General features: G+C 33.4%; 1 protein-coding gene across 7 annotated transcripts in view; it reads right to left on the bottom strand.

The window, feature by feature from the left end:
* Positions 1-22,855, bottom strand: part of LOC145283782 (vitamin D3 receptor-like) — a 453,323-nt gene that overhangs the window by 307,626 nt on the left and 122,842 nt on the right. For 5 of the 7 annotated variants that reach the window (XM_080132844.1, XM_080132848.1, XM_080132847.1 and 2 more), the window contains one exon: positions 21,408-21,451. In XM_080132844.1, coding sequence (XP_079988970.1) covers positions 21,408-21,418 — 11 coding nt within the window. In that variant the 5' untranslated portion in view covers positions 21,419-21,451. Of the gene's footprint in view, positions 1-21,407; positions 21,605-22,855 lie in introns of those variants that run through there. The other 2 variants (XM_080132840.1, XM_080132842.1) reach the window with 1 other exon arrangement.

Below are 22,855 nucleotides of genomic sequence, written 5' to 3'. Positions count from 1 at the left end.
TGGAGAACAAAGAATCTGAACAGAAAATTTAAAAAACACTTAGAAATCAACCGTTTTTATGCTATACAACAATTTGAACAAATTTTGGCAGGTGGGAAATATCTCAAAACAATGTTGAACTAAGTAAATGAAAATTTATTTTTTAAAAGTGTTCTTGATACTAAAATCATTAACAGAATTGAAAATTAATTCTCATTCTCCTATACTTGATTCACACTTAGCAATTGAAAGAGGCATTTATTCTGGACATTGATACATAGATCTTATAATTTATCAACAAAATACATTCCAGTCAAATGAGATGGATGAGTGATTAAAGTGACACTATTTTTATGTATTAGTCTTTGTACTGTCACTATTGTCACATAGGAAGAAACTTTCAGCTTTCTAGTAACATGCTCTCACTCTCTTCAATGAAAATTCGAAACTATCCCTGAATAAGAAAACCACAGTATTTAAATATATTTTTTAAATCCCAAATGAGAATTTATATTGGTCATTAACGCCAGGGAATAAAATTAGCATATCAAAAGAAGCTTAAGTTTCAAATATCACCTTATAGAGATATATATATATAAACTAGTTCTCTTCCTCGACATCAAACATCTCTCCTCTCATAATGAGCTAAGCAATATTTAATTTTTCATTATATTTTAAACCAAAGTCTTTTATTAAGTCAGATTGTCATAAAAATACTCAATAGTAGAGAAATAAAAAGAACTTCATGAGAAATATTCACACCTAAAAAACATAATCCACTGAGAATGAATTTAATGCAGCTACAATTTTTTTTATAATCTGAATCGCTTATATCTTGTTTGTTCTTGTTGTAAGTGGACTTATGGTATGGCCAATGTCGTCCACTGAATTATTCTTCAGCCATTTGAAGGCTTTCCATTATGATGGATATAAAATGCACTCTTAGATCACCCTGATCCTTATTAACAAGAGTTACTATAACAACTCATCTAAATAAATTATATGCATAGTTAACATATGAGGACAGTCATTTATCACATGACTTTAACACATACAGATTGTATATATTATATATTATTTATACAATAATAAGTAATAAATGCAGAATGGACGGATAAAATTGTCGCCTTAGAAAAGAGGACAGGGTTCCATTTCCAATTGATGAAAACTGGTTTTCTTCTGAAAGTGATACGAGTGAGATGAGAGATGTGCTGCTGTACAACTCATGCTCTCTACCAATCCAAGTTATGACAACAAAACCATTGCCAGTACCCTTCAAATGCAAATCTGGATGGTTCAACACTTGATGCACAGGTCAACAAAGTTTTCAGCCATGATTATGGTTTACAGTGAGGGCCACATCATGCCACCTCCCACCTTCGAAGTCAACTTGAAAGTCAATACCAAAGTATACCTGAGAAAGTCAATACCAAAGCGCTGAAGAGTGTGGTGATCCCCTAGTGCAATCAGGTGGCCACTGGTAGACCCTGGGTGTGGCAACAGGATGGCGCTAGCCCACAAGTCAAAAGAGACTCGGGCTTGGCATTAAAAGGAGTGCTACAACATTGTACCCTTCTCTCACTGCACCCCCCTCTTCTCCCAACCTGAACCCATTTGGTCATATATCGAGAACATCACCGAGTATTTGCCGAGCTCCTGCCGGCGCTTGTGGAAACAGGATGCTTAGGCTGAATTGAATAGATGTCAGCTCTATGTATAATCAAGTTACCGGAATTGATTTTTTGAATAAAAGTTTTAAAATAAATCTGTAGTGTTGTTTTGTTTAGAGTGACAAATTTATTGTATATATATATATGAATGTACAGTTATATATAGTAATAATATATAATAATAAATAATGATATTTATGCCTAGAAATAAAAGTAGGTTTAAGATTACTAAAATTTGTACTAGAATTGTCTGCAATTGGTGCAATGGTTGGAAAAATTCAACTGTAAAGTGATATTCTCCTAAAGGCTGGAAGGTTCAATCTTCAGTGTGGCCGACTGAAAAACACAATTGCGAATTACTTAAGACTTCTATCCAATCGTGACTAACGGATTAAGAGCATGTTACCCAAGTTTAACAGAAACATTCCCGAAATCGACAAGATACACCTGAAGAAGTTTGGAAGTTACATCCACTGAAATGTTATGAAATGACACTCAAGATAAGAACAGTAGTCTAAAGAATCCAAAAAATAATACAAATAAACAATGCTCATCTCAAAAATTCAGAAGCTTTTCAACCACTGATTACCATAGGTAATAGCACTCTACCCAAGAAGCCAGCATTCAAACTCTCTAATATGAATTAGAAAAATACTGTAAGGGCTGCTGCAAGGATAGTGAGTTCCCTCTATCATATTAAAAAAAAAAACTTTCTACAAATCCATGAAGTATTATTGTCACATGTGGACTAGTACACGAACCACTAGTCTCTCTCTCTCTCTCTCTCTCTCTCTCAGACAGGGTCCAAAAACAGGTTTTGATCTAATAGGTGCCACACTGTTTTTGTCCATTGTCATACTGTCACATCCCTGTACTTGTTCTATACAAATACTTAGAATGTGCCTCTCAATGTAAATACACTGACAATCAGCTAAATCTCATCTCTTCACTGTAAAGATTCCCAGATTGGAAGGCTTGCTACTTTAATAGAACTTTTCCTTTAACTGCTAGCTGTTTGAGTTACCTCCCTGCACTCCGTTTCCTTACTATACCAACATACAAAAATTTCAATGTAATGCGAACAGATATCTCACAGGTCAGTCCATCAGGATGAGGAATCATAACTGTTGACAATCTGCTGGGTGCCATTTGGATAAGTATGCTGGAAACCACTACCATTTGGTCTCAATGTCTCAGATATTTTCAAAGCAAAAATGGACCAAATCCTAGAAAACCTAGATGGCATGACCAGCATAGCTGATGGATCATTTTATTAATACTTACATTTATATACAATACATATAGATACTCCTAGTAGCGCCTTACAATAACAAATAATGTTGCTAATTTCCAGTAGATTATGGATGATTAAGAATGAAAAATTGGAACACATCTTTGTCTACATTGATAATGTAACTGTATGCAGACACTTATGCAGATGATGATCATAATCTGAAATGCTTTATGGCAGCCATTGAAAAATACAATTTCACTCTGAATAATGACAAAGTTTTCCTAGAGTAGGCACCATTAATTTAATTTAATACTGTGAGCAAAAGATGTCTTATCCGATCCAGAACAATCGAAACATCTAAAATTGCCAATTCCTCATGTGTTCTCTAAAATGAGTCCTGCACATGTTTGCACATTACTCTTAGTGGATTGCTTCTTTTCCAAACAAAATACACCTATTGGTACAGGTGGGTAGTTTTCCTTTTTCTTCTACAACAGTGGAGGCTTTTAAAAATCTTAAAATGTGGTCAACTCTGGGTTTTACAACTATAGATTTGTTGCCTTTTTTCAGGGACCTTGTTACATACAGAACAGTGATTGAAAAAGCAGTTTAATGGAGGCACAATTTGATTGGAAAACTTTTAATTATTATTCAAGATTAATTACTGATCAAAAACGTACTGCATTCATGTTTAACATAAAAGACGAGTAAAAGTAAATATTACAAAATAGCAAGATGGAAAATAGAACACTCCCATTTTTTTTTTTAAATACAATCTACAAACCTGGTAATGAGTATGCTGCAGCTGACACATCATCGGGGGCATATAGCTTGATACCAAACACTGTGCCACCCAAACATAACAAGGATGATGTAGTATGGACCAGAAAGCTATCATAATCTATAAGCAACATAAAAAAGTGAAACCAAATTTCTTTAGCTGTAAAATCAAGCCACTCAACAATTTGAGAGGATAAACATTGATTTAAAAAATCCCCTGCCATCGAAAATGTGAATTGTTGTATTTCCTTATCCAAACATATCAGAAAATTCTGTGGTATAGCATACATGTTCTTTATTTGCGATTTTTGAGCTTGCAGCTTATATTTATTTATATTGTGAAATTGAGACAATATTTTGATTAATGAAAAGTGTCCACAAGCTAAATGACACCTTACATAATGGCTGATGCTAACATAGCGACAAAAAGCATACTTCTAGTTTGATGCAAGCTGCAAATGCTCGATCACTCAATGGGAAGACCTTCTTGTTAAGTCCATGTATGCTATTAAAACATTTATATATAGAGCCACAAATACTTCACCAACTAAAGGTTTCTCCTGTTTCAATGAATTCAATGAATCTTGGTGGAAACTTTGAATACTTCATAGCTCAAAACCTGGAACGGTTGTCTTGAAACATTTTATCTGTCACAGTAGGAATTATCCATTAACAAACGAAGAGAAACTGATTATGGTGAATCTCCATTATGCCCCGATATTACATTCTTATAGAAAAGACTTCAATGTTTTCATCAGAGACCTTGCTGGGTATTTACCTGCACCTCTTACAAGGAGGTGCCCTTCCACCTTAGCTGAAGGTCAATCTATGAACTTACTGCAAGCATCAGATACAGAGTTCATATTGCCCCTGAAATCTCAAAATGAACTCGACATAGCCCAATAGTCTAATCACTCACAAACATGCTCAGTCCTAAACAAATTTCGAACATTTACTTTCTGAACCACAACTACCTGCGTGCAGAAGAAAACATACCTAATTAGAATGAAAAAAAGAAAATAAATTGAGTGTATCTTCAGATTCATTAATCAAGAATTTCTATTCTATCCTCAATACCAAACTACTAAAACATTCCAACAGAACCCACAAAAGCCTGTTCAAGGGAACAACTTCATCTCATATGATTAGAATAAAATGAGGTAAACTGTAAAACCTAATTGACAGTACCCCCCCCCTTATTTTATTATTTCCCTTTTGGAAAACTCTTTAGTTAAGTATAAAACATTAAAACTCACTACACGTTTATTAGTTATTCTAAGAATTCTCAACTCTTCTGCTGTTTGTGTTTGTCATTACAATTTATATTTACTCAATGGAATATAAGGGTAACCCTGCATGTGCAAATGTTAAACAATCGCCAAAGTATCGACATATTTATACTTCATGTTTAATAACAAACTTTATGAATGCTCAACTTATCTAGTTAAAATTTTTAAATGTTTGAATTTTCATTAATCAAACATTAAATACAAATATCTTTTAAAAATAGTTTTCTACACATCTTTGAAATTAAATAAAAACTGATGGTTGGAATTAGACATGTTTACAAAATTATTTTAGCTTTGATTTCACAGAAATATTGAAGCTTCTACTCTGTATAATTGCCAAAATCTGAGTTGTTAAGGACTATGATGAAATAACCACCAGATGATGTCATCAAAGAATATAAACCACTGCAATATGCTTATCAAAAATCTTATGGAAATTATATATTTACCTGTGTCCTGCCTACTGGAGTCTAGAATATTTCAATTGCAGAATCTGCAACAGTATAAGAACCTCTGCCATAATAAAAAGATTATTTAATATGACCTAAAATGCATAGTGAAAGACATGAAGACAGAGTGCCCTAATAACTAGCGATTAGTAAAGGCCTAGCATTTGTTTGTCTAGATACCAGGATTACGATTAATCTGTTTCCTAAAATAGGTTTATATGCATTAAATCATTCGGGGGGGGGGGGAGTGTTCCCCTTTAGTATGTGTCCTTTGACAACTTTTGCATGAATTCTACCTGAGAAAAAATTGTGTCATCTTACCATTGAGACACAGTCCATGAAATTCACTTAGTAGGATACATAATCCAGTAGTATTTGTATGGTAGGTCTCATACTATGAGAAACATGAAAAACAGTAAGATGCATATGAAAAGAACCCCAAAATGTTTATGTTTTACAGTTTTCCAGTATTTCTTTATTTCTTTGCAACAGTTTAAAGTAGATTACATCATCAATATGAAGACAAAAGTGTCATTATCTTCAATGGTATGATATTAAATATTATTTCTAGAATAATGGAAAATAAAATTGAGATCAAATTAAATTCTGATTATTAGTTGGTGTTGGATTTTCACTGCCTTTTGGAAAGATGTTTTATTTACAGATAAGCTAGAACGCAGTAGAGATATATACAGACATTGAAAGATATAGCAATAACAAACTAGTTTATTAGTTTAGTGATTAAAACAAATCAGATTTTTTTTTAAATTTGAATTAATCTGAAGTTTTATTTACTGATTAGAGAGAACGTGTGAGAGTGTTTAATAACAAATAATTGTATAGTATGCATAAAAATTTTAATGGGTTATTTATTTTCTTTATTGTTTTAATATTTTAGTGACTTTGCAGTTATGTATTGGTGTATTATTTGCAACTATCATTAGTCACAATTCTTTTGTCGAAAGTAACTTCGACAATGTGTAGGTGGACTTTAGCTACCTTTTTAGGACGTTCTGTAATAGTCTTTGTAACTATGAAATGATTGGTCGTTATGTGCATTTATTGTTGCAATGGATATCCATACATGTCAGTAATTAGATTTATTGAGTAGCAGTAGATTGTGTGGTTTTGTCGGAAACTGTAACGTTTTTTTTTTCTAATAAGAAACAAATGAGTAGAAGTGTTGGAATAGTCAACATGCAAGGTGCATTGTTTTTATAAAGTTGATTTTAAAGAAAGGAAAGTATTTCAGTCAATGTAGATGTCATGATGAATACAATTGAAGGTGTTATGCAAAGCATTCTGATATTCAGAAGAATGATTAAAAGTAGGAGTAATAGCTAGAGATCTGTACTTAAAATCAAGCAGTAGGATAGTCCATTATTCTGTAAATGCATTTGTTATTTATGTTCTTAATCTGTTGTAGTGTGTTATAAGTATTTGGAGGATATAAAAGAAATAACGGTCGAGCTAAGATAAATAAAGTTAATACTGCGATATGAGTGGGGTGAGAGGACTTTATGAGTAGAGGTTGAAATCGTTTGCTACCTTCTTTATTGGAATACTTAATTGAGAGGCATTTTGCTTGGATTAAATGTAATAATTTTTAAACATGGATTAAATGTATACATAGTTTCATGGAAAACACTGTAGGAAGTGTTGTAAGTGAGGAGTTCAAAAGAGTTGTAGAAGAAGTGGTCGGTTAGTTTCTCATCTAAACAGTACAGACAGAAAATCAGGATCATTTTATCAATACATACATTTATATACAATACATACAGAAATTATTTAAAAACTGTATGTTACATTTTTCAGAGATGTGCTATGGTTTCATTGCAGTTGATCGGCTTTAAAGGGTCAATCTACTGCAATGAAACCATGGTATGTCTCTGAAAAATGCAACATATAGTTTTTAAATAGTTTATATTTTAACTTTCACATTTATGATCAAGCACTTCAAAATAACTCAAAATATAGCCATTAAAAGTGAAACCCCTACGAACAAAAGTAAGTAGTAAGAAACTAAACCCCTAAATACACATATACATATGTATAAATAAAATGGAAAATAAATGATAAATATATAAAAATAAGATATATATATATATATATATATATATACACACACACTCACACATATATGCACATATATACATATGTATACATTGATTAAAATTGCGTTAGTCTAGAGAGATTTTCTTTCATTGAATGTGGGCAGAATGGTGCATTTTGTTTCTAGTCATTTGCTTTGTTTTAGGGAATCGGTATTATATTGGATGTGGGTGCGTGTTTGCCCATGCAGGGCACACACGCACCCACATCCAATATAATAATGAGGCACAATATAATATGAATATAATAATGAGGCACACGCACACTCATGCGTGTGCCTCATTATGCTTGTCTTGCTTCATGTGTGGGGATGCACACTTGCATAAGTATGCGTGTGCGTAAGTGTATTAACATCAAAATCTGACCCCCAAAATCATTATGAAATATGTGCCTACATTGGAGATGGCTTTCCAAGTGGTAGGGACATCTCCAGAGAAGATCCTAATTTATCTTATATGTGCTTCTGAATAGCCTTTGTTCACAGTATCACGTTCATATTTACCCTCTATCATCCCAATAACAGCAGAGTTACTATCATTGAGAGTATCTCTGAGAAAATTGACCACATTGTCTACTCATTCCTCAGCTAACATTCATGTCTGTGGAGACATGAATGTTCACGATGTTGACTGGCTAGTCCACTTAAACAAGACTGAAGATGAGGAGGGGGTACTGTCATGATTTCTCGATGGCCTATGACCTAACACAAATTGCTCATGAACCCACCTATATATCCGACTCCAACAGGCATTATGCAAATTTCCTTGACCTTTTTCTTACGACTTGCCAATAAATGTGCTCATCCTCTGTTGTCCCCTTTGGGATTTTCCGATCACTCAGTTGTCTCAGTTAAGATAAAATCAAAATGTAATAAGTCCTTAGATGTACCTCTCCATCGTACTATATATCAATACTCTATGTATGATTGGGATCACTTCCGAACATTTATATCAGATACACCTCTGCATTCCATGCTTAAAAAAATGTGTCCTCTATAGTAACTGACTTGACTTCATGGTTAATTATTGGTATAGACCACTTCATATCCTCCATGAAATTCCAGCAAAACATACAGCCAATTGTGGCTCACACCAGAATGTGCTGCTGCCATTGCTCACAGAAATCGCTATTTCTATTGCGTCTAACATAATAGATGTTATAAGCCCAAAGCCACCTATAGGACTGCCAGCAACCATTGTATAAAAGTAATAAAGAATGCAAGAGATTAAAATAGTTGAGCAGTGGCTTGGTTCCCACCAGTTTTGGCAAAAAACAAACAAAAAACAGACAAAAAAACAAACAAAAAACAAACAAAAAAACAGACAACAAAACAAACAAAAAACAAACACGGTCTTGAACAGAAGTGTGTCCTCTATCCTTACCATCATCAACGGACCTGAAGTAATTTTGTCAGAATCTGACTAAGCAAAACTCTTTGACAGGAACTTTGCAGCAAATTCTACCCTTTATGATCAGGGCCACCTACCTCCCTGACTGAAAACACACTATGTGACATGCAAATATCTATATGTGATGCTGCCAAGCTTATCAAAAAGCTTGATTCCACTAAAGTAACTGGCCCCAACAGCATTCCATAGTGCTCAAAAAATCTTAATACGGAACTAACTTCTCTACTTACAGGGTGGAATGATAAAATTGTCACGCTAGAAAAGATGACACGATTCTATTTCCAATTGATAAAAACCGGTTTTATTTTTTTATTTTTTTAACACAGAAAGAAAAGCCGACATTGGAACAAGTCTAGCAACCACTGGCACCACTCTCCAAGGAGAACTAAATGCAGGAAACAAAACATTGACCACATCGAAACTGGAAGTGATGAAGGTGATTATCTACAGCAGTTCCACTTTCTAATTAAATACATGGGAACCCAGAGACAAACCCTACACAACCCTGAATATCAAACCACCTCACCTAAAATACATAACACCACACTTTCCACATGAAAATAGATTCTGGGGCATTTGGCAACACACTCCCACTGAGAATTTTCCAACAGATGTATGGAACATCACTAAAAGCCCTCTCCATTCTGCGACCTTGCCCACATGTGAAAATCACCTCATACGGAGGTGACCAAATTCCATGTCTTAAAACCATCAACTTTCCAGGTCAGTATAGGGACTCAGTATGGACAAATACAACATTTTATGTTGTAGAAGGCCCAATTGAAGGAAGAAATTAGCAAGCTATTTGAGGAAGAGGTGCACCGGAAAGTTGAACACATATTTGTGCTCCAGTCTGACATACAGCACAAAGATGGATTTCTCCGAATATGCATAGACCTACAGAAACTCAATACCAACCTCAAAAGATGTCCACACAAAATACTGACAGTGGAAAAGCTAAACTTAATCTTTGCAAAAGCCAAGGTATTCAGTAAACTTGATGCGAAGGCGGGATACAGGTCAGTCCATTTGGATGAGGAATCACAACTGTTGACAACCTGCTGGGCGCCATTTGGATAAGTATGCTGGAAGCCTCTACCATTTGGTCTTAATATCTCACAAGATATCTTCCAAGCAAAAATAGGCCAAATCCTAGAAAACCTAGATGGCATGACCAGCATAGCCAATGATGTGGCCATATTTGTCCAAAACAATGAGGACTATGACAAAAACTTGCACAACCTCATGGCTCGAGCAGCCAAAACTGGACTTATATTCATCAGCAAGAAGTGTTTCATAAAGCAACTCAGTATGTCTTTTTTTTTGGGAAACATCTACTGGAATGAAACGAGATTCAGATAAAGTGAGCAACATCAAGCAAATGCCAAATCCACAAAACGAATGAGAACTATGTTTTCTATGTATGCTATGTATACCTGTCCTCATATATTCCAAACTTCACTGAAAAGGCTCACCCATTGCACAGTCTTCTTAAATCCCAATCACCATGGATTTGGGACTGTGACTATCAAAAGTGCTATGACCAGCTCAAGGAAATGATTACCAATGATACATGCCTTTCATACTATGATCAGATTAAACCCACATCACTGGAGGTGGATGCCTCACAGAAGGACCTGGGAGTGACATTGATCCAAGATGGTAAACCAGTTGCATTTGGATCCAAAACATTAACTGATACTCAAACCAGATACAACATACAGTAACATCAAATGAGAGATGTTGGCAATTATGTATAGTATTCAACGATCCCACACCTACCTCTAAGGGAAAGCTTTTTCCATCATCACAAGCAAATGGTTACAATATGTGCTAAACCAATGCATTCAGCACTACACCGGCTACAGAGTAATATACAGACCGGCTAGCAAAATAATCCTTGCAAATACCTTAAGTCAATTGCCTAGATAGGGTGGATAGCATAAACACTGAAATCGATAAGGATCATACCATCTAGATCAACAACATCTTTTTCGAAAAACAGAAAATGCTCCAAAACAAAACATTGAAGCACCCAAATATGAATGTCATTAAAGAAATCATATACCAGGCATGGCCATATATCCATGGATTATCAGCCGAGATCCGCTCATATTGGTCCTTCTGTGATGAACTTGCCGTGAAATCTAGAATCCTGTTCAATGACAAACAAGTACTCCTCCTAGACTCCATGAAGGAAGACATATTATACCAAGCCCATCAAGGCATAGAGAAAGCATACTGACTTGTGAGAGAAAGCATACTGACTTGTGAGAGAAAGCATACTGACTTGTGAGAGAAAGCATGTGTAACAAAGATATTGAAAGTATTTGCAATTTGGGCACGCTTTGCCAGGAACACCAAGATGCACATAGGCACGGACTACTGCTTCCACACAACATTCCATCTCAGCCTTGGAAGTTCATCACATCTAATCAAGATTGAGGGGCAGCAATTCCTGCTCACCATTGACAGGTACTCAATCATCGATTAAATGCCAACACTAGTAACCAGCTAAGCAGTGGAAGATAAAATTAAATATTATACTTCACTTTTTTGTCGCCCATTTGAAATTAAGATGGGCAATGGTCTACAGTACTCTGGACAGGCGTTCCAAAACTGCATCAATTCCTGGGGGATCATGCACATTATAAGCTCACCTCACAATGCTAGAAGTAATGGCTTCATGTCTCTACATATTAAATCAACAATAAAAAAAAAAATGCAAAATTGAGAGAACTGACATCCAGCTTACTCTGCTACAGATTAGGGCAACACCAATAGACAGCAAACTGCCAATCACCAGTTGAAATATTTTTTAGAAGACTTATGCCAACCACCTTAACCAATCAATCAGAACCAGGAAAGGAAGAACACATGAACAGTTACATGAAAGATTAGCAAACACTATCATGACTATTAAAGCAGAACCAGAAAATTACTACCATTATTCCCAGGTCAGTGTGTACGGGTACTAAATAAACTTGACATTACATAGCACTCTGGAACCATCGTCAAGAATGATGAATGACTTAGAAGCTATATAGTAGAGTTTCTCAATAGAACCAGACTCCCTTGTAATCGCACTCATTTGCACACCATACAGTGTAGTTCTGATGATGCTGGTTTAGTGATTTTGTCTCTAACATCAATCTCTCTTGGTCCTATCATATCCAGGGATATCAAAGTAAATTTTTTTGTCACTGATTCCGGTGAGAAAAAAATATTAGCATTTTTACTTTCTATCATTTTCGTCCCATTTTATTTGGTTCTTTATTTTTTATTCTCTTTGAGTGTTTTGTAGATCTTCCCACTCCCATTATTCATTACTTTTGTACAAATTTTCATCAATAAATAAAATCACAGCGAAATGACTGGGATCTTTAAAGCAGGTTTAAGTCCATTAAGTGAATGTGGTATTTTGGTAAAGGGATCTGGCTAAGAGTAATCCAAAGTTTTGTAGTCAAAAAGAACCAAAAATCAAACAGGGCTCTATACCCAAGTTAAATGAACCTTTGTAATTTTTGTTTAATTAGATAAAAAAAGTTTTAAAATAATTTAAAACACAGAAAAGATATATAGGAAGGTAGAAAAGTAACTATTCTAGCCTTTGGTAATATTTATTTGTTGCCTATTTTTTGTTTTCAACCCTTTTCTGTTAACTATTGTACTCCACTGAGAATTTACTAAACATAAAAAATATTGACTTTTTTCTTGTGTTTAAGTGGATGCATTAATTTTTTAAGTTATTTACCGCAAAGTATTATTATCTACTAGCATTTCAGCCCGGCTTTGCTCAGGCCCTATGTACTGTTCATAACATCATGTGCATATGTACGGTAATGCCTTTCTATAGAATAGGCTTCCTTAACTACTATAGAGAAAAGTTGGTAAGGACTGCAGAGGTAAAAAATTTTTAAACTTTGACCCCAATTTTGACCTCTTAACATTTATTGTTTTGGGCTCAAATCAAGTTAAAATGTTTTACCCATGTCCAAGTAATCTACGTATAAAATTTCAAGTGTTGAGACCCAAAATTGGCAGAGGAGTTTGGTAGAATCTGCAAAGGTCAACTCTTTCAACTTTGATCTCTTGGCAGGGAAAGATTCACCCAAAAACTGATTAAAAAGCTTGCTGCATGTCTGAATACACTTTATGTATATTTTCAAATGTTAAGGCCAAAAATTGGCTTAATTGTTTGCTAGAGACCTCAAATCTTTGGAATTTTTACCCCTTGGCAGCCAAATTTTTGGCCAAAAACCGATTAAAAAGCCTGGTCTATGTCTGAATACTCTTTATGTAAAATTTCAGATATTTAGATAAAAAATTGGCTGAGTAATTTGGTTGAGGCCGCAGAGGTCAAATTATTTTCAACTTTGACCCCAATTATGACCCCATAACATTTATTATTTTGGGGTCAAATTAAAATATAAAGTTTGATCCAGGTCCAAAGAACATATATCTAAAATTTCAAGTGTTTAGACCTAAAATTGGTAAAGGAGTTTGGTAGAGTTCTCAAAGGTCAAATCGTTGAATCCAAATTTCTGGCTAAAAACCGATCAAAAAGATTTTCCTGAATCTCAATACCTCTTATGTCAAATCTCGAGCCTGTAAACCAAAAATGGACAGAGTTATTGTGTAGGGAAATGTACACAGGCAGACAGACATTTTCACTTTTATATATTAATACCGTAGTACCCTTAAAGTACATACGTACTTAAGCATGCCACGGTTTCCAGATTATAAATTATTCGATCGGGAGATCCTATTTATTTAAAAAGGAGGATGCTACGAACATTAAATTAGTGTCTCTATGTATTTAATTTAATGTTCATAGTATGTTATAACCTTCTATTCTCCTTTTTAAATAAGTAGGATCTCTCGATCACTGAAGATACAATGTAAAAAAAAAAAAAAAAAAAATGATGTCGCTTTTGGACTAAACAAGAAACTAAAATATACCTTCTTGGTCTTCTGACTAGGATTCAAGGGTAGTACCTGTTCTGTCTAAAGGTAGTATAATGATATCATGAAGTTTCAGTTCGTACCTGGTGTCCATACAATGGAAATATGTCACAGACTTCTATAAGGATATTAGAGATAAACCGTAATAACCAGATATATTCTGACACTATGTTAACCAGATTACTTAGATAAATACTTTTACAGTTTTAACAAAAGGGCTACAATAATATCGCAGGGTCTCCATTCAGGTTGAATGTCCACAGTATGCCCAGCAGCATTATATTACATATGAAATATGCTGCTGTGGAATTTCCACAGATTTTTTTTTTTTTTTTTACATAGGCTTCACCACTTTTCAAGGCCCAGAGGCCACTCAAGGATAAAAGTTAAAGACTAGTAGTAAATTGGACAATATAGTAATTGTTAGTAATGGAAATTCGGTAAATTTGTTAACTAAAGTGGAACGGCTCATCAAGAACTTGTTTATGTTCGACAAAGACAACCATATTGTAGTCAGCTGGAAAGCAGGAAAACGGAAGACAGTTTCACAGGCGTGCAGTTCTAAGAAAGAAACTTTGTTCATGGAATCTACGTTTAGGTTTAGGAAGAGATAAAGAGTGGGGGAGATTATTGATAGTGATTTCAGCTAGATGAGTGTTTCTTGTGAAAGTTTGGCAAGGGGGAACCACAGATTGGAGCTCAGATGAGCACTTGCCATGAAAATAACAATGAAGCAGAGACAGACTTGCAAGATCTCTTCTAGATTCTACTAGTTATTATTATTATTATTATTATCTATATATTAATACGGTAATTTGCTTCAACCGAAAAAGGAAAGTGGAATATTCCAAATGGCTAATACAAATAAAACAAAAAAAATTGGTGTCACTGATTAGGAAAACCCTAGCCACATTCTGATTATATATTAATACCTACTTATATGTCATGTTGAAATTAGTACAAATTCCAATGGATTTCAGGTGAGAACATTACCTATCATGTCGAAATAAGTAAAATCATAGGGCGATTTTGGTGATTAGGTTTTTTTTTAAACATGCATGTTAGATGAAAACTATATTATCTACTTACATGTCATGTTGAAATTATTACAAAGCAGTTTTCTGTAAATATGGAAAACCAGACCTATTCCTTACATAAACTGTAATCCAAGATGTCCTGAAATAGTAAATACCTTAGGGCTACGATAGCCCCAAGTTGGAACTTACACAAAATCAACCTGACTTAATATCATGTGTATTATGCACATCTAGCTGAAATTTTGAAAGACATTAAAGAGAAACATATACTGGGAATTCTATTGGCAAATGTTTAGGTTATTTAATTTCAAAAAAGAGGGCTATCACACTGCTACATGATCGTAATGTTACAAGATCAGGATAAGATCAAAACAGTTCAACAAATTGATGTAACTGTACCGGGAACTGAAGATCCAGAGCTTCGTGATTTAGTTAAGTTTTTAATGGCATATGGTCCAACCTCATTGTAATTGTTTGATTATGTGATCAGAAGTTTCTTACTAATGTGAATTTTTAAACTTGTCAACTACCGTGGAATTTCCATGGGGTCCATTAGTTATTAATAAATATTATTATCACTACTACCACTAAGTAAAAGAGGGTAATTTTTTAGGTTAAAAAAGGAAATTTGGAGGGTAGGAGGTGGGGACAAAAATCTATTTTAAGCATTATGTGATGTTTGTATTTACTTACCTCCCCACGAGGGCAGAGTTAGACACAAGGTCAGTTTTTAATGTGGAGAAAATCCAGTTCCCCAATTCTGTGATATTTTCAAACTCTAATTCAATACAAAAATGCGACACTCATAGAAAATGACATGATATCGATTGTATTTGTTTCGATAGAACATATGAGAAAAAAACGATTTTCTCTTACCTCTAATATTTGAAGAATTTTCTTCTTGAACATTGTTTTCATAATTAAGCTTGGCATATGTTGATCTCCATTACAGTCGGCCAAAATAGTTGATGTTATGTTGTGTGTAGAGGGACACATCTTTGATATATTTTTTAAAATCAACTTGCGTTTTTATAGAAAAACAATTGAGCCTCTTGCATAGGTAGTTTTACGGTGTTCCCCTCTCTCTAAATCTACACTGTTCTGCAAGGTGCCGATTTAGATATTATTAACGACTTCCAGACATACACTTCTGTAAAGTTGATTTGTCTTTAACAAAAAAAAATGGCAATAACTACGATGGCAGTAATATTGTGATACCATAAATATTTGAGGGCCAGGAGATGTAACATTCATAATGTCGTAAATGACACTAACTGAAACAAGGTTGAGAACGAAAGGATAACGAAATACCAAAGTCTTACGTACGGCACGGAAAAAAAGTTGAATTTTAGGAAGATCTCCATCACTGCAATAATTATAGGAACAACAAGCCCCATAAAATAGAATTTCCAAAAATAACCTGGAGAATATACCCAATGAATCAAAGTACAAAAGACATAAACAATTGGGTTTGATTTACTACACACGGATTCGAAAAATGTTGTCAAAATATACATAACAAATAAATGAAATAAAAGGCAAGATAAGTTACTTTCCAACATAACTGGATACGTTTTTAGTGTTTTTATTTAATGTAGAATGTTTATTCGGTTCGAAAAACGAGTAATGTCGAAACCCTGCCGGATAACAAAAAAGATTGCTGCTGCAGTGCTCCCTGCGGTGTCTTTGAAGACTCGATAATTACTTCAAAAAGAGAAATAAAACAAATGGTTGTTTTATTTCTTTCTTTCTTTTTTTTTTTTTTTTTTTTTTTTTTTTTTGACGTGATAATCGAATCTTCAAAGACAGCCGTGGCGTGGACATCTTCCTATTTTTTTTTTTTGTTGTTGTTGTTGTTCTCCGGCAGCGTTCAACATTATTCGTTTTTCGAACCGAATAAACATAAAAACACTAAAAACTTTTCCAGTTAGGTAGAACAATAACTCATCTTGCCTTTGATAACATTTATTTGTTATATATTTGTTTTTTGACAACTTTTTCGTACTTCTGTAGATAGTAACATTTACCCAACAATTGCACCTAAAAGGACGGTTAGAATTTGAAGATGACCTCTCTGACATAGTTTGTGAAATGACCCATCTCCAGCAAAAACCTAATAGATAAAGACAGACTTGTTTCGATAACACATGGACGTATGGTAATCCTTATTAAGAACATACACGACACTTGATATAATAAATGGGTTTTAATTAATTAACTAATTATCAAATTAAATTGTGTTGCAGCGATCCGGACAACGTACATTTAAATATAGGACGCATTCTCACTTGTCTTTTTTTTCTCCTGATTCCAGTTTAGATGTTACTATTGACAACAACATAAAAGATTAGACAAGAATTAAACTTGAGAAAATAGTCAAAACAATCTAATCATTTGTTTTATGTATTTGCATTTAAATAAATTTTAATAGAAGTTATACGTCGTCCTTTTTTTTTTTTCTTTTTTTTTGAGTATCAATAAAATGTCGAACTTCTTATTGCATCAATAATCACGGAACTTTTGATGTAATTAAATATTAAACTTTTTCGTGCTTATTTTTAATGAAACTCAAATGAAATGACAGTTCAGAATAAAATAAAAGGGAAGTTTATCAGTGAAAATATTACCAAAAATTCCGAAAATAAGCGAATATAATTTTACTGAAAAATAAGATCAATGTGTTTTAAAGTACCAACTAAAGACCTACTTTTTAAAAGTTGATTTTTAGGAGCGTTCGGCTCTGTTTTGAACGAATATCACATTTAAAATTGTCGCCAATAAGTAGTTTTTCATGATATTAAAACCTTTATTATCCAATGTATTCCCCATGTTGGCCATGTTGAATGACTTCGTGCAAGCGCAATAACCAACCTGGCCATCAATGTAAACATTAGGAACCAAAAATAAAATAATGGTGCTTGTTGAGATAAAGTCGACAGATCGATTTTTTTAATATATCGTTTTAAGCAAAAACAATATTACTTAATTGCCATGTCGAAAATAGTAATATATCCAAAAATTACGAAAATTCTTCGAGTAGAACACCTGCTATGGTGTTAAGAAAAAAACCCACCGCTATAGGGTACAAAAAAGCTTGACGCCATTACGATGTAATCTAAAAATATAGGTTCCGAGTTATTCTTTACCGTCTACTTTTTACCATTTAAGAAAAATGTAATATTATCCAATTGACACAAATGCAAATATTAAATTAATCTAATTTTTTATTCAAATTCTACATGTTAATTTTCTGTGATTTTTTTTTTTGTACACATATTTTTCATCGATAAATAAGTCTAAGTTTTCCTGATATTTTATTTTGAGCTGCCATAGTTGAGTCCCAATAAAATAGACACCAGCCTTTTAAAGCAAATAAGTCACAGGTAGACCAGAAACCTAAAATTGTTCCTATTTACTTGCCTCCCCTCGAGGGCAGAATTATACACAAGGTCGGTTTTTAATGTGGAGAAAATGGTAAAACTATACAAACACCGTGACAGCGAATTAACCCTACCCCTAACCCTAAACCCTAACCCTAACCCTAAACCTAAACCTAACCTAAACCTAACCCTAAACCCTAACCCTAACCCTAACGCTGTCACGGTGTTTGTATAATAATACCGAAAATCCAGCTCCCCAAAAAGTGTCAATCTGGATAGGAACAAAAATAAAAATTGCCTCAGTCTAGAAGGATTTCTTCTCTACTGATGGTCGATTCAGTGAAAAAGTCAGACAGAAAAAGTCAAGTGTAGTATCAGAACAGATACTACACTTTGCGGTTTTTATCGTTTGTTTTCTGTAAATGTAAAAATTACAAATATTAGTCCAAAAATAAACAATTAGGCACAAAGCCAACTCAAAAAATGGGGAGGGTCTGTACTTCTCTTGTTCCTTTTTACTTGTCTAAGAGGAACCCTTAGCTAAAGTTCTCACTCACAACATACAATCACTCCTACTTACTGTTATCAAATCAAATCAATTTCTTTTTTTTTTTTTTTTTTTTTTTTTTGCTCCTAGCCAAAGGGCCAAGAAGAACCAAACTTTATTTCCTTTAAAGTAATTTATGTCGTCAATAATAATGTTGATTTGAATCTGAAAAATCATTGTGATTAAACATTTTAGGGAAGGGGGAGTTATCAAATACCTTTGATTTCCGACAAAAAAAATTGGGTTTGTATTACTGTACACATAGATTCGAAAAAGTTGTCAAAAAACAAATATATAACAAATAAATGTTATCAAAGGCAAGATAAGTTAATTTTCTACCAAATTGGATATAATTTTCATGTTTTTATTCAATGTAACATGTTTATTCAGCTCGAAAAACATGCAGTGTTTATACCGATGCAATGATGCAGATGCATTGGAAAATTCAAAATGGCGACCGACTCTCTCTTAAACACGGTAAGTTCGGGAAAAGGTGTTATAAATAATAAACTAGACAAAATACTGTTAGAAATTCGCTCAATATATATTACCGTGACATAGGTTGACATATATTCGGTGTTTTTTAATAGTATTTTGTCTAGTTTATTATTTATAACACCTTTTCTCGAACTTACCGTGTTTAAGAGAGAGTCGACCGCCATTTTGAATTGTCCAATACATCGGTATTTAACTTGAAAATCTTATAAAAAAAAAAAATAGCACGGTACGTATTCTGCATATTTAAAAAAAGATTTTGTGTTTGTATTACTGTGTACACATAGATTCGAAAAAGTTGTCAAAAAACAAATATATAACAAATAAATGTTATCAAAGGCAAGATAAGTTACTTTTCTGCCAAACTGGATATATTTGTTGTGTTTTTATCCAATGTAACATATTTATTCAGCTCGAAAAACATACAGTGTTTACCGATGTATTCGAAAATTCAAGATGGCGTCTCACACCCTCTGTAACACCGTAAGTATGGAAAAAGGTGTTATAAATAAAAAAAACTATACAAAATACTATTAAAAACCCGCCGAATATATGTCAACCTATGTCACGGTAAAATATATTGAGCGAGTTTTTAACAGTATTTTATCCGATTTTTTATTTATAACATCTTTTCCCACACTTACCGTGTTAAAGAAAGAATAAGACGCCATCTTGAATTGATATATTTTTCGTGTTTTTATTCAATGTAACATGTTTATTCAGCTCGAAAACCATAGTGTTTACCGATGTATTGGAACATTCAAGATGGCGTCTTATTCTCTCTTTAACACGGTAAGTTTGGGAAAAGATGTTATAAATAAAAAACCGGATAAAATACTGTTAAAAATTCGCTCAATATATGTTACCATGACATAGGTTGAGTCAAGGTTGACATATATTCGGCGGGTTTTTAATAGTATTTTGTATAGTTTTTTTATTTATAACACCTTTTTCCATACTTACGGTGTTAAAGAGGGTGTGAGACAGTAGACACTGAGACACCATCTTGAATTTTCGAATACATCGGTAAACACTGTATGTTTTTCGAGCTGAATAAATATGTTACATTGAATAAAAACACAAAAAATATATCCAGTTTGGTAGAAAAGTAACTTATCTTGCCTTTGATAACATTTATTTGTTATATATTTGTTTTTTTGACAACTTTTTCGAATCTATGTGTACAGTAATAAAAACCCACTTTTTCGAACCTATGTGTACAGTAATACAAAACCCCGAATTGTATATAGTTTATATAAAAAGATAAAGCTAATCAATAAAAACAAAACTTGGATAAATAAAATATCAGATGTACATAATTTTAAAGAAGTATGACAATCTTTTTCTGCATTCAAATAAAAATGTCATTAAAAAAAAATGCGAAAATGTAAACAAGCTAGGAAATCCACCTTTTGACTTCAATTAGTTTCCCAAATATTCTCAGTAAACCGGACTAAAATCAGTAAAAAGCGAACTAACCGTGTGGATCTACATTTATTGTAATATTTTGTTAGCTGCCAAAATATAAGTTTTCAATTCTAGTTGAAAGTGGAAAAAAAAAAAAATTGGAAACTATTTTATTTTTTTCAACATAGAATGAAGCGCAGGGTCAAAGAATTTGAGAATAGCAGCAAAGAAAATAATATGGTCGTTCGTTGGGTAGTATAAGAAATAGGAGCGAAGCAGCATTCCATCTGTAACCTATCCGAAGTTTTTGTTTTCTCTTTTCGTTTTCTCACCATCCATCTGTGCCAAGTTGGTCTGTTAAGCAGACAAGCCAAGTTTTGAAGGAAAAGGGAAGAACGCGTAAGCGCGACGGGTGGGGGGGTGAGTGGAGTGGAGTGCTGTCGGGATTCTCTTGTGATTTCTAATGAATAAAAGAGGCGGGAAGGAGGGTTTAAGGGAGGTTTCTTTTAGTTTTAATTTTAAGAACCAAACATTACCGAAAAAACAATAAGTTAACTTACACTTTTTATAAACGTTTCTTCGTCTAGCTTTTTTCAAATGGAACCATGTTTTTAATGTCAACAAAATTAAGCATATTTAAAAAATAAAACTTACCTTAAGTTCATCCTGAATTCTTCTTCATAGCCCGTGTACAATTGCTGTGAAGAAAAAGGATACCGTCTCAACATTGAAAACATAGGGAAGATCACAACTAACAAGAAAGTAACAGACAAGACCAAAAAAGCCTCTCAAACGCGGCCCTTTGTGCTACAGTAGCTCCAACAAGTAAATGAAAGGAAAGACCAATCTTTCAAGGGGAGAGTAATCTTGGAGAAGAAGAAGAAAAAGAAGAAGAAGAAGATGACGAAAAACGAGATGAAGAAAAGCAGCAGCAATGAGGAGGAGGGTAGATCAGATTGTTAAAGCTGGTAGAAGACTGTCTCTCTCTTCAACAGAAACAGCCACTTACAGGAACTTGATATTTGTACAATTGTACAAGATATAGAATTCGGTATTTTACCAACGCAACTACGAAGATATTGTGTATAAAGTGTCACAAACCTTCACTCTTCCCCAAGCGCAAAATTTAAGAAAAGTGACAATTTATAGTCAGATAATTATCGAGCATTAAAAAATGTCTTTGATAAAGTGCAAATAGATTTGAAATTAGTTTTGTAAGTACTTTAGTAGATAAACAAATCTAAATATAATATAAATCAGTTACTGAAGACTATATTTTAGCATTAATTCTTTTCAGATTTTGTCATGATAGTTAATGTGAAGTTTAAAAGAATTCGTAAAATCCTTCAATTCGATGAAAAATAACTTGGTGCTTCATTTTTTTTTATTTAAAGAAAATTTTTTTGATAAGTTAATTGTATCATTTTTTTTAGACCTGATATGGACTTATTATATGTATAATTTTTGTTTAAAAATAAGATCCTATTAATCTAATCACATATCTATCATGAAGAATACAAATTTGTATACAGATAAATCTTTGTTGGTTTTCATTAGAAAATCATCTTTTGAAACATTACAACTTATTTGGGGGATATAAGACACAGAAACTTGAGATGTTTCTGATATTTTTTAAATGAGGATTAATAGTTTGTATTATTTGGATTATTCAGACTACTGTTCTCATGTTAACTATCATTCTCACAGCATTGCAGCCGATGTAATCTATGGTCTTCTTCAGGTATATTGTGTCAAACTCGGAAATCTGTAAAGAATTCTAAACAGAACCCTTTATTTAACTCATATGAGGAGCATGCTCTTATTCTGTCAGTCATTACCAGGTAGAAGTAATTTGCAATTATATTACTAGTATTGTCGCATTGAAGATTGACCGTTCAACATCCTGCTTAGAACTGATTTTTATTTAATACTTTATCGTCTACACGACGCATATTTGCAGATAATTTTAGTATGAATTTTGAGAGCCTCAAACCTATTTTTCTTTTTAGATGTGCAACCCTACTACTTATTTCTACAGATCACTATTTATTACAGATTACTATATATATGTGCCTTTGATTTTAGCTATTTTTGATGAGTTT

This window comes from Euprymna scolopes, chromosome 8, assembly GCF_053919585.1.
Source record: "Euprymna scolopes isolate OS-2025 chromosome 8, ASM5391958v1, whole genome shotgun sequence".
Lineage (NCBI taxonomy): Eukaryota > Metazoa > Mollusca > Cephalopoda > Sepiida > Sepiolidae > Euprymna > Euprymna scolopes.
Note: the sequence above shows the minus strand (reverse complement) of the source record. Positions and strands in the feature narration are given on the sequence as shown.